The sequence below is a fragment of the Falco rusticolus genome, chromosome 2 (assembly GCF_015220075.1).
Source record: "Falco rusticolus isolate bFalRus1 chromosome 2, bFalRus1.pri, whole genome shotgun sequence".
Taxonomy (NCBI): Eukaryota; Metazoa; Chordata; class Aves; order Falconiformes; family Falconidae; genus Falco; species Falco rusticolus.
This window is the reverse complement of record NC_051188.1, coordinates 4,851,583-4,864,252: the sequence shown is the minus strand read 5'-3', so window position 1 is coordinate 4,864,252 and position 12,670 is coordinate 4,851,583. Positions and strand designations below refer to the sequence as shown.

The following is a 12,670-nucleotide window of genomic DNA, read 5'->3' as shown; positions in this document are numbered from 1 at the left end:
AGACCAGTGCCCAAGTGCTTTTGAAATCCCACTACACCTTATACTTTCAACCATCTGATAGAATGCCTTAAAATCTAAAGCTGTACTGGAAAGATTGCTTCTTAAAAAGGAAGCAGTAAGAGAAAGGAATGAATCAGTGAGATAAAGCTTGCTCTCAAAGGGCAAACCAAATTCAGACCAAATGTGGCATAGGCTTCTGAAATGGTTGGGCTTGTTCTCTTCATTATTTGCTTCCCAAACTATTCCCACATGGTAGTTGTTTCTGTAGAACAGAAGTTCAAAAACAGTGCACAAAAAATGCTGGTTTTGTACTGTTTCCAGCTGGGCCTGGACTTGTGTGTGCTTGAAACAGTGTGAGAAAGGCTGACATTATTGTGGTGAGAGCCATTTGAGTACCTGGGTAGGTATCTCAAGCCAGACCTAGAAGCAAAAGTACAGATACCTCAAGGGAAAATGTGTTCACATGATGTACTGTCAAATTTGGCAAACTCAGCAGCTCTTGATGATTTCAATAAGCAACCCAAACTGATCCTGAATGCCAAACCTTTTATGCTTCACCATCACCTTTTAAAATGATCCAGTCTCTAGAGTCACTGCTGGCTGGAGCAGGTACTTGCTGTCAGTACATTAATGGAGATGTGGGGTATCTGCCATTACAAAGTGCTTTTAAAAAAAAGTTCTTACAGAGGAAGAGTAGAGGGAGAATAACATGCAATTGGATACCATGGTTACTGTACTTCACTCTGACTTTCCAGAATCGGGAGTGATTTAAGGATTGGTTTAAGGACTGCCCGCCCATTGCCCTTTTCCTTATTTAGCATCCTTATACCTGCATGTGAAGGTTAGAGTTCCACTGGGATATGATATCAAAACAGGGTTATATGCATGGATCTTTAATTAAAACAGACCTCCCAGCCTTTAGAAAAGAAAAAAAAATATCTGGCACAACATCAAGTGGCAGTAGCAGTATCAGCATCACGCTAGGTGCCCTACAGAAGAGGAAGCTGTGAAAGAACACTCAAAAATAATGCCTCAGTTTCCATGATACTGTCAAGACATTCCCATCCCTGGCTTCCAGGTGTGGATTACTTGAGGTAGAAATGTAAAAGCCTTATAAAACACAAATGAAGCAGAAAAATCAAAATCTTGGCAGGTGAGGATGTACCATAAGAAGGAATCAGTCATTTCAAACTTCAGCTGGTAAAGGAAGAGGAGACATTTCCATGTTTCCTTTGTTTCCAGTGTATTTTTTCTCCTTTTCATTTTTTTTTCCTTTCCTTTTGGCTCATAATGTTAAATCTGATGTTTCGAGGTATCTGAAACCCGTTTTATCCCCTCTCATCTCCATGTCTCTCTTGGCATTGTTATCACAATTAGAAGAGCAGGTGACAGTTCTCTAGGCTTAGATTCCAACCTATCCTGCAGAGAAATTCAATTGAGTACCATAATTTCTTTGGAAAATAAACAAGACTGCAAGCACTGCAACTGGGAAGTAAATTAAATGTGTTCACAGAGCTTCAGCATCTTCTTTGCCTTCCATGTTATACTGCCTGACTTCCTATTAAAATTATTGCTAACATAGTCAGGGCAGTGACAGGAAGCATTTTTGGGAAGAGAGATGTTATTGCAATGAACTTGTAAGTGACAGCTTTATCCTAGACAAGCAGATCTAGGAGAAAGCATATGTGTCTTGCTAAGGTTGCTCTCATGTAGCAGCAGAGAATAAGGTGAAGTAACGCGGTGTCCCTTCACTCTCCCATGGGATGTAATTCATTGTACAGTGAGAGAGATGCTGTGCACTCTTCATGGCCCTTTTGCATTGATGTGGCTCACACAGAGGATTTCAAGGTTAGATATGAACCATGGAATCTACCTACCTGCTGCCGTGCTCCATGTGCGCTCCCTCCCTCACAGCAAACCATCTTCTTTAGCCAGGGGAACATGACGAGGCAGAAAATAGCTCAGTGGACAGTCAGGAACAATTTCTTTCCACGTGACAATAAATATATGTATTTAATTGAGGCAGTAAACAATTCTCCTCTAAGTATTTGTTTTACCTCCAGATATATTTTTTTCAATAATTTACTGTTTTTAAATTAATGCATCTGTGTATACAGAGGGTGGGCATTTATAAGGAAAGGGTAGAACTTCTTATTACACCTATCAGTAGGTATGCAGTATCTCCCTGGACTGGTAGGTTAGCATCTGAGCCAATTTACTTTAGGCTGAGCAGCTATGTATATCTTCTCACCAGCACAGAGCAAAGGAATTTGAGGCCATTTCTGGTGTAGAGGTGGAGTAGACTACTAGGTGAATAGGCCAAACAGTGAGGATACCTAAGGAACCCAGCTTTTTTCTTTGCATCTCACTTCTACTATTGAATATTCTAATTGGTACAAGTTCTATTTTCTTTGAACATTCATTCCAGAAACTGAGATTAGCGTTGATTCATTAAAGTCTAAGTCTTCTACTTCTGTGCTATTCCTACAAGTTTCTGACACCAAACACTGCCAGTTCCAGAACAACTCTTTGAGGTTGTTGAATAAAATAGTTATATTTGAATTCATAGGACTTCACTGCACAGAATGGCATTTCATCAGTTCGTAGAAAGCAATCCTGGTGCTTATTAACTCCCAGGAAAGCTACTGCCTTCAGTTGCCAGCTAGATAACTATTTTTTTCTTTGCCAATAGATAGTTGCCTCTAAATGCCTAGGGAATGTTGATGCTTGGTGGCAAGTGTAGGCTATAAAATATTTATCTTTAACACACAATTGTGTTACTGCAGCCTCTAATAGGATTTGGTGTCAGGCAAGCATCTGCCTTGGCCTCTGGCCCAAAGATAGAGAAACAAGCTATTAAGTCGAATGTTGCATAGTAAATAAATAAGGCGGAAATACTGTTAAAGTAGCTATACCGCTGACCAACAAATATGGTGAGTATATAAAAAAGAAGTCCACCAAGAGTCTAACACTTTGTCTGCCTCCTTAATACGTTTATTGTATTTCATCTGGATAAAGGTAATTCATGTGGGTAATTGGAAGCCCAGCTGACAGGTCTTTACGGAGCTCACCGCAGTAGAGATGGTTTTCAGAGGGCTTTTTGTCAGCACCAACGTGGTCCCCTGAGCGGACCATTAGCCTGGGAGCTTTGTCGCTCTCCCATGAGTCAGTTTATGACATGAAGCAAATGGTGTATTTGCCTATGCCCCAGATGACCGCCCTAAAAAAATGGCAATGGTAACAATTAGTAGTTTCCTATTGAACTCGGTGATAACCTTAAATGAAAGGTAGTGGGGTGTGAAGTCTTATTATGGGTATGGGCAGGATCATGCCAGTTTATAGCTTCTCTCAGGGTAAGGAGCGATTGCAGTGGGAAAACAAGCGATGAGATAAAGATTTCGGCCAAGTTTCCCTCAAAATCTACCAGCTGTGGGATTACTTGTACTGAGAAAAAAAAAAAAAAAAAAAAGTCCCCTGAGACAAATGGCAAAAATCCCAAGGTATCCTCAGCAGCTGTAAGTCAGCATGGTGCATGAAGCAAAGCTGGTTTGCTCCAGACCATGATCTGTTTCTTTCTCTGCTCTGATAATTAAAACTCTTGAGCAGTAGGGACCTTAAAGAGTACTTCGAAGAAGAGTCTTGCTGTGGGAGAAGTCTAGGCTTTTACACTTATATAATGTTTTCCATCCCTCCATTTTTGTGAGTCTAGAAGCATTTTTGTACACCCTCCTTTTCCTGAGTGAGGTGGGCTGGACCAGAGTAGGGGGTATCCGCTAGGTCAGACGAGGCATTTCTCTGCCATTCTCCAAAATGGGACAGTGTGGGTCTGAAGACCATGTGTCTCATTATGTCATTTACTGTTTCTCTCAGAGGAGATTTGGATGTTTACAATATTTATTCAGGAAATTACTTGTTTTTTCAGTTGCTAATTAGATTTCGAAGCTGGCAGGACAATTACTTCCATACGCAAGCTGCTGCAGTCCCCATTAGAAGCCCCACTGCCTCAAGTTTTGCAGGTCTGTTCCCAGTGTGAGTTGTTTGCTTCCAGGAGGTTTGTTCCTGCTGCCTTTGGTTGTTGAAAGGTGGCATGGGAGCCGCATTTTCAATGTTCTCTTTGGACACAATAGCAAAACCATATGAAAGCATCATGCATCATCCATTGACTGACTCTCAAATTGATAGTCTTTGCCCTTACCAGCTGGTGTCAATCAGATCACTGCAGAGATTGGGAAGCCAAGAGAAAGCAGTGGGAGTCAGGCTGAAAACAGAGAACATATATCTCTTTCTAAAAAAAGAATTGTCCATGGTCTCACAGTGAACTTTAACAATTAAGTAAAACAAAACAAAACAAAACATGGTCATGATTCTCTAAAGCAGTTCCCATGGCACTATTCATAAAACACCATATGGAATTCTGTATATATTGGAAAATATCCGTATAATTATGTGAACAGCTAACAGAGTAAGCTGTAGAATGGAGAGTGGAACCTGGCCATAACTGCAGTGACCTGCTTTTGTTTATTGATTGACAGTTTGTCACCTCTGTACCAATGTTGACTGTGGACGTACTTAAAAGACAGACAGTTGTTTTGTGCCACCAACTTTGGGGCTCCCTGAGGGTTAAAAGAGTTTACTCTCTTCTATCATCTAAGCCCCATTAGATAATAATTTGGCTAAGTCCTAACTTCTGAAGATTTGTCCACTTGATTCTTCATTCTTTCTGGAGTTCCCCTGTGATTACTCCCCAATTTCTTATGCCAAGTCACCCACCTCCTCCTGTTTAGTTTGAAATGTAGGTATTAGCACAGTGTGTGTGGCTGGGTGTACAAGTTACGTGTGCATTTCAGAAGGGCCAGAAAATCTACTCAGCTGCCAAACCAGTGCAGTCTGTAACCACTGAAATGAAATTCAGTCCTAGGATGAAGACAGAGGTTTTTATGGGAAGTCGTGAGCGCATATGACTTGCTAATGCCTGCAGTCTTCAAAGTAAAAAGAAATTCCTGTTTGTGATTGTACCTAAGAATATAAATAGGACGGTGCTCAGTATTGCACACACAACTCAGACTGGTTGCTCACCAGCCCAGGTCACAAGCCTTGTTTCTCATTAGCTTTGGAGTTCATGAGAAAAAAAGGAGGTTCATTTAACGCTTCCTTTATGGAAATACTTTTGAGCTCTTTGGGAGCAGCTTTGAGACAAAGATGTACTGCATGAATTTTCAACTTTTCAGAGCTGATTCTCAGTAGTGAAGAACTTTTGGGAGTGTGCAGAGATTTTAATTGCCCTGAGTCACACCGGGCAAGTTTGTATCCTTAACTGCTATAAGAATGGTAAATGGTACTAGCCACTGAGGGGGGAGAATTTCTTTTCACTTCATCTCATCTCTATTGGGCAGGTTATTCCAGGGCAAAGTGAGGCAGTGTAAAATAAGAAGGCATTAGAAATGTTAATTTTGGCTGTATTAGAAAAACAGGGAACATCAGAGAAAGCAATGAAGTAAGGTGAAGGGATTTTTAAGGGCTTACTCTGTTAGTAATAGTATAGGGTGTTCAGGCCACAATTAACAGGTGCTTCAGTGAAGAAGGTACAATGGGTTTCATTCATCTGTGGTTTTATTCCGTGTTGGCCTGAATATGGTATGATGCAGTTAGGGGACATTGGCAAAGAAGAGTGGGAAGTCAGGGCTCGAGGACAAAGTGATATAGGAAGTGATATGTGTGCGTATCGCTGCATTTTTGCAAAGTAAAATGCCAGATCTGTAGATGAACCGCAAAATAAACATTAATATTTTTTTGACATGCATTAGTGTCAGTCACTGTTGATGGGATCTGACCAACTATAGATGTCTTTGATGACAATATCTACATCTGAACTAGTCAGAGGAGGAAAGGATACGTCACTGGAGCAAAGTTCATTAAATGGATTGACCCTAAGATCTGGGAGAGTTTGGTTACCTGAGTACAGGTATGCTCCATTTCTGTGGTCACTCTGAACGTCTAGATCCCATTATACATTGTCAGTATAGTGGACGACAGTCATTCAGTTTACCCCACAGTAGACATCTAACTGGTGTACTGAGTCCTGCCTGTCTTGTCCGAGGCATCACAAGTGCATCAATTGGATGATACTATAAATGCAGTAACTATAAATTTCTAGTAACAAAAGATTCCCATTCAGCTAATGTGGTGCATTGTTACACTTTGGAACAGCTGCCCTGCCTGATGCTATGTTGGTTTTTAAGTGTTGCTTTGATTTTTTGTTATTTATTACATTACATAAATATACCAAGAAAGTTGTATGGTTATTTTACTCCTTTTCAGGGACTCAATTTAGTCCTTTAAAGCAAACACTTGAAAAAAGCTTCAAAAAATACTTTTTTAGAATACTATAGGTGTTGTCATAACACTGGGAGTCTGTCCTTTGTCAGGCACTGACATAGCTATTCCCACTGACTTCAAAGGTCATGCATAAGTAACGTCTACGCAGTGTTCCTACAGCTTGCAAACCCCAACCCGGCATGACGGTGTGATGGTAAGGTTTTATGAGACATCTACGTACTTCTCTGATGCTGAACAGTGTGGCCCTACTCCTTCTGTTCCCAGTTTTCAGGCAGCAGAAAACAATTTGCTTGCTTTTTTTTCTCTGTTGTATTAATTTTTGTCCACTTTTTGAGCCAAAACAACTCAGTAAAGGGTCTGACAAGTACCAGAGACAGCACAAGAAGAGGGAGCTTAGACTTGTACCTAGGAGGAGAGAATTAGAGGAAAAGGAATGACCCTTTCAGCAAAAGGAGCTGTTAAATCTCCTTGCCCATCTCATCTTGTTGTTTTACAGTACTCACACTCTGTATGTTCATCTTATGTGTATGTGCATAAACAACTTTTTTTTAAAAAAATCTGCATATATTTGTTGAAAGCAAGAAAGATGTGAACATTCTAAAAAAACCAGGAAAAGTGCATAAAGCAAAATTATGTGCATTTTCAGCAGTGAAATTTAAACATCACAAAATTCTGAAGATTATATACATACAGGCTAATAGTAACTTTTTGTTTGCAGGATAGATTTGTGTTTATACCTGCTATTCAATGAGAGTTAGTATACCTAAATATCAATATAAATGCACAAGGCCTGAGTTGCTATTTCTTTATTCTGGGAAGCATGGCTGCTGTTTGATTGGAATAAAGATGGCAGTTCAAGCCCAAAGTGTTGACTGCATGCTGTGATTGTGTTTCCATGCACTGCAAAGTGGATATCTGCTTAACTATAGACGTTAAGTGTTAGAAAACTGACAGCATTGCCTTGTACCTTCCTTGCTGCATGGAGCTATCTGATCATGAGATGTGTGATGCCAAGTCTTAAAACATAAATGCTTGAAATGGTTTTTATTATTTAAAAATGCTGTTGCCTTTTATGAATGATTAAATTACACCGTATCTTTAAAATGTCCTTCAGAAACCTCTTCTGTTTGGTTGGAGAACACCCATCCAGAAACAGGCTTCCTTTCATTTGTGATTAGAAATTAATTTGCGCATCTCTGCTGCAGCTGTTCCTCTTCACTTGCACTGATAGGGAGTTTACAAGTATCTTTGCTAGCACAAGGCCCAGTGAAGTAGGTCTGTGAAAGCACAGTCGTTATTCACACGGCTGAGATTTGCACCCCACTCCATGATAGATGTACCACCAGGGCCCCTCCTGTACAACTGAATTTCATTTTAATCTGATAAGCGTTTCCCTCTGAGAAAATGTGAAATAGTGTGGAATGAGCCAAGGTATTCCATCACCCTTCCAAGCCCCACTCAAACTTACTCAGTCTTCACTCACAGTTTAGTCAAGGAAATAAAACTATTTTCATTCTGTTTTTGATATGTAATGTTTATCAGCTTGTGTTCTTCTTTTATGAAAGATAATTTTAGCACAAGTATTCTGAGCTGTCCTCAAAACAGAAGTGCTAGATAACATTTTGCTTACCTTTTAACTGTCCTTGAAAGATGAATAGCCAATGGTTTTGCCAAAGTCAGGGAATTTAAGATGATAACTAGAAACCAAGTGTGGAATAGTCCCATTCCTGTTCCACCAAGATGCAGTATTAGCCCCAGAATTTTGGGCTGTTTGGATAATGTTGTAGAACAAATGAGAAGGCATTTGGTTAGAAATAATCCTTCAACAGGCAGACAAAGTAAACCAAGGGTCTGTGTTCTGAACTTCATAGGGGAACATTTCTGTCATAGCTTAGTTACTTTTGGCACAAATACATGCCCCACGTTCGCTTACCCAGGTCAACCAAATTCGATAAAATGTGCATGTTCTGCCAGGAGAATGGGGTGTGTTGCTTCTCTCCAATAAATTCAAAGAGTGAAAACGGTTGGAAAAATAAGCAGGAAGAAAAGACATTTGGAAGTCTTCAGGTACTGAGTGAGGACAAAGCCTGGTGGGTACTGAGCAGCTGAGATTTAATCATAGGATAGGATTTGCAGTTGCTCCTCACTAATGTGTTACGGTTGAACCATCCATTGGTGAAAATGGATGAGTCCTGTTTAGTGGAGCTCAGACTAATGCTTTCAGCCCCAAGAGCAGCAATTGCTTTGAAGTTTCAGCTGTCCTGCCATCCAGAGCCCTCGCAAACTTGGTGTTTACTTGCCTAAAGAAGTATCTGAATTCTCTTTTGTTTTCCAGAATCAGTGGATAATTGTCCCAGTAATTGCTATGGGAATGGAGACTGCGTGTCTGGGACTTGCCATTGCTTCCTTGGCTTTCTGGGCCCTGACTGCGGCAGAGGTAGGAATTTATACTTGATTAACTCTTCCCCTCTCCCCTTCAGTTAATATTTTTCATGTGGAAATTATATTCATGCCTGTGCCTTTTGCAAAGTACACCTCTCCCAGCTCGGGGATGCTGCAGCAGAAAAGAAACAAGTCAGGTCTGTGGATTTGTTTGCTACTAGTCGTGATTGCCGTGACCTTGGCAACAACACAGTGCCCTAGTTGCAAATGGACAGGCAAAATGTCGTGCTGGGAATTTTCTCTCTGGAAGCAACTTTAGAAAATGTGACTTATAAATGTGGCATTATTGTTTGTTTAGCAAAGCACTCTGTCATTGTGTGGTATGATCCCTATAATGATACTTTCTTTTAAGACACTGATTATACAAAAATTAAGTACTATTTTCAATGCTGCAGGCTTTGCAAGTCTGCCTGAGGTCTGATTGCTGACAGCCTGGCTGTGGGGACAGGGGCAGGGTTAGAGTAAAGTTAGGGAGTGGAGTAATGGCAGGAAGAACTGGATACTCTGGCCAGAACTGAAAATGCTGGGGCGACTGGGAAGGAGGCTCACCCCAGCAAACAATATAATACATTTTTTTGCTCAGGTGATAAGTATTTTTAATAAATGGTTTTGAAAGGATTTTCATTTGACCTGAAATTTTTAGGTTATTTAAACGTAAAAAAAAAAAAACCCAAACAAAACAAAACAAAAAAAATTAAAAACCTGAAGTACTTTTAGTAAGAGCATTTTTCAGACTGAGAAATCAAAATGTTGCATGTGGGAAATGCCAGAGTGCTGTGCATCAACCTTTTCAAGACCTTTTTTGGCTCAAGCAGTCCAACAAACTAAGTGCAGATTTATAAATTTGGGGAGGGAGGGAGTGTAAAAAGTTAGTGCCCACACAAGGAGCTTTGCTAAGGCAACAGGTCAGGCCTTCACTCCAGCCCATTGCTTCTTTGGAAAGCAGGCTGGCTCCTTCCCAGGAGAGAGCTAAACTCTGTCCAACCCCATGTCCTCTCCCCCTCCAGCTGAGCTTGGGTCACATCACTGCAGCCCAGCCAAGAGACAGAGATAAGGATGGCCACACACCCCACAGGGGGGGAGCTCTCTGTGAGGGAGTGTGGTCCAGGCTAAAACCCCAGAGGTGTTTCAGAGTTCACAGCTCAGTAAGATTGATGTGGCAATCTGCATCCCTGAGAGCTGTTCTGTGGAACTTCTTGCTGACTCAGGTTACACTTGGTTTGCATTTCCTTACACTTGGTTTGCATTTCCAAGCTTCTTTTCAAATCCGTAGACCTGGAGACAAAAGGAGGGTTGGTTTTTGTTTTTGTTTTTTTTTTTCCATCTCCTACAGCATATTTCTGCTCACACCTCCTAACTTTAGGTAGGGGCAGAAGTTCAGGTTTTGTTCCCTCCAGGGCTCACCGTAGTCGGTGGAGAAGGAGAAGCACCTTCACTGTGAGTCAGAGTATTTAAACTTTTGTTCCGAGTCCACTTTCAGAGGAGCTTACCTCCCTCCATGGGTTATACACCTAGCATTCCAAGGCACTTCAGTTGAGTCATGTGTCTTCCATTTCACTAGAGTGCTTACTCTGGCTGATTTGGACACCTTTTATTCAACTCTGGCTTTTGGTTCAGTCACCGGGGTCCAGATTACAGATTACTCTCTGCCTTTAGGAAGGCAGATGAATAACTGCAGTGTCAAAACGATATTTGGGTATGCATTTCCACCCAGTGGGCTTGTTAAATGGATCATCTTGCCATGAGCATAAGTACAGGGGGCCCAGCATTGGCTTCCGCTTGGTTTTTAGGGGAATCAAGATGCTGCTTTTGACCTACAAATCCCTCAGAGGGCAGCAACCATGGCATGTGTAAGGCTGCTACAGTATCCGTCTGCAGCTGTACATCGGGCCCTGTACTGAGCAGTAATGCTTAAATGAGCAGGTCTCTGCCCACGTGAAGATTTCTAGGTTACAGATTTCCTGGGTGTTCCTTTGTTTTAATTCAGCCTTGTAATTCACCATCCAAACAAGAGGGAAACTGTGGAGCAGAAAGCCCTTCTGTTTTTAATAATGGTTTAATTATTAATGTATTATTAGCCAATTACTTTAAACAAAGTAAATGAGAACAAATCACCAGAGGTGTATTCACAGGCCTTGTGAAGGCTTACTTGAACATAGGAGACGGTGTTTTAAAGTTCTGTATAAACAAAGGAATGATCTTACTCTCTGATGCTAAACTTTACAAGAAAATTGGTGTGTATTTGGGTTGTCACTACCACAACCACACTAGAGAATTACTATAATTTCAGTATCTTACATATTGTTTGCTGAAATCTGAATGATCAAACAATAATTATATATCTTTATATATGAAAAAAGTTGCACGAGTAGCAGCGGAAAAAAATCCAAACCCCATTTTTGTCTCTGTTCATGGTGATGTGCTACAAAGGAGGTCTTGTTCTTGCCATTGCCTTGACTTCTGCAGCAGTACTTCCCAGGTTATTCTGAAGGTGTTCTCCACAGAGGGCTCTGTAGAGTACCAGTCTTATTGCAGATGGCCGGTAATTTATCTGATCTTGTACTGAGTGATCAGCTGTCTTGTCAGAAAACATGTAAGTCTTTCTCAGCAACCTCTCACTTTAAAGGCAATTATTCTTTTGCGTTGAAAAGAGCTGCAGACTCCTCTTCCAGTGCCTTGAAAGAAAAGGATCCATTACTGAGCATTTGAAATTTGAGACTGGGGGGGGGGGGGGGGGGGGGGGGGGGGCAGGGGGGGAAATTCCGTCAGCCTAGCTGAAAAGTGAAATTACAGAGCGAGTTTGCTGTGAACCATGTACACAGCACAATGTATCTTAAGCAATTTATGTCTCATACGGTATATATAGGTAGATATCTCCTTGCAAATGATGCACTTGAAATGCACCACTGCAGTGTGCTTCCTTTAAAGTGAGCAGTTGCCAAATTCCTTTCTTTTCTAAACCTCTTTTATCTTGGTCAAGCAAATATAGCTCACTGCATATCAAACTGGCTTAACAGAGCTGGCAATGCTTTGTATTTTATTGAGGTTGCTATAATTCTGTAATGCTCAAACCGACCTGACTACAAGGACACATAGAAACAACAGAGGATGTGCATTGTGCAATTAGTATCTGAAAAAATGGGAAGAGGAGAGGAACATTTCCTTTAACCATGTCAATACCTCTTGCTCTATGTAATCAGGGTCAGGAATGAAACATAAGAGGTACATTGTATTCATCACACCCCGAATGCAGTTAAACAGCAGACTGGAATATTCCTTTCACATTTGTCCTGCATAAAAATGTTCATAAATTGCCTTTCTGAGAGGCAGGTGAGAAGCCCCAGATGCTCTCACCTAAGGATGATGAGCAACGGTGGACAAGAGAAGTCTGTGATGAATGTATGTCTTTGCAGCTAAGTTTCAACGAAATGAAATGGAAGAGAACAGGGCTTAAGCAAGAAGAAGTTTCCAGGCACAGTGGACAGGGGAAGGCTATTGTTTCTGAGGGACAGAAATCAGAACAGAGGACAAAAGGAGCATGGAGAATGTGGGGAATGGGGAAGGGAGAAGATGTCATCAGAGAGGATCTGAAGGAAGCTTAGAGTGCAGCGATTACCAGAGCTTTGGTCATGGGGTCTGGGGTCTGGTCCTTGATGACCTTTCCTTCCTTGGGGAGCCTTCTCAGTATCCTTCAGTTCATCCCACCCCACTCCATCTGACGTTTTCCAATTAGCCCAGAAAATGCTTAATCCTGGGATTCATCATGCCACAGCTTGAGCTTGTCATCTTCCTCTTCTCCCCTTTCTCACAGGGAAGACATCCTGTATCTGGTTGGCCTTGATAATCAGCCAGCTTTGCTGGAAGCAAGGACAATTAAAAATCCTTAATAAAC

The 12,670-nt window shown here is 41.2% G+C and overlaps 1 protein-coding gene across 6 annotated transcripts in view; it reads left to right on the top strand.

The window, feature by feature from the left end:
- Positions 1 to 12,670, top strand: part of TENM4 (teneurin transmembrane protein 4) — a 358,119-nt gene that overhangs the window by 187,445 nt on the left and 158,004 nt on the right. For all 6 annotated transcript variants that reach the window (XM_037377895.1, XM_037377897.1, XM_037377893.1 and 3 more), the window contains one exon: positions 8,672 to 8,773. In XM_037377895.1, coding sequence (XP_037233792.1) covers positions 8,672 to 8,773 — 102 coding nt within the window. The remainder of the gene's footprint in view (positions 1 to 8,671; positions 8,774 to 12,670) is intronic.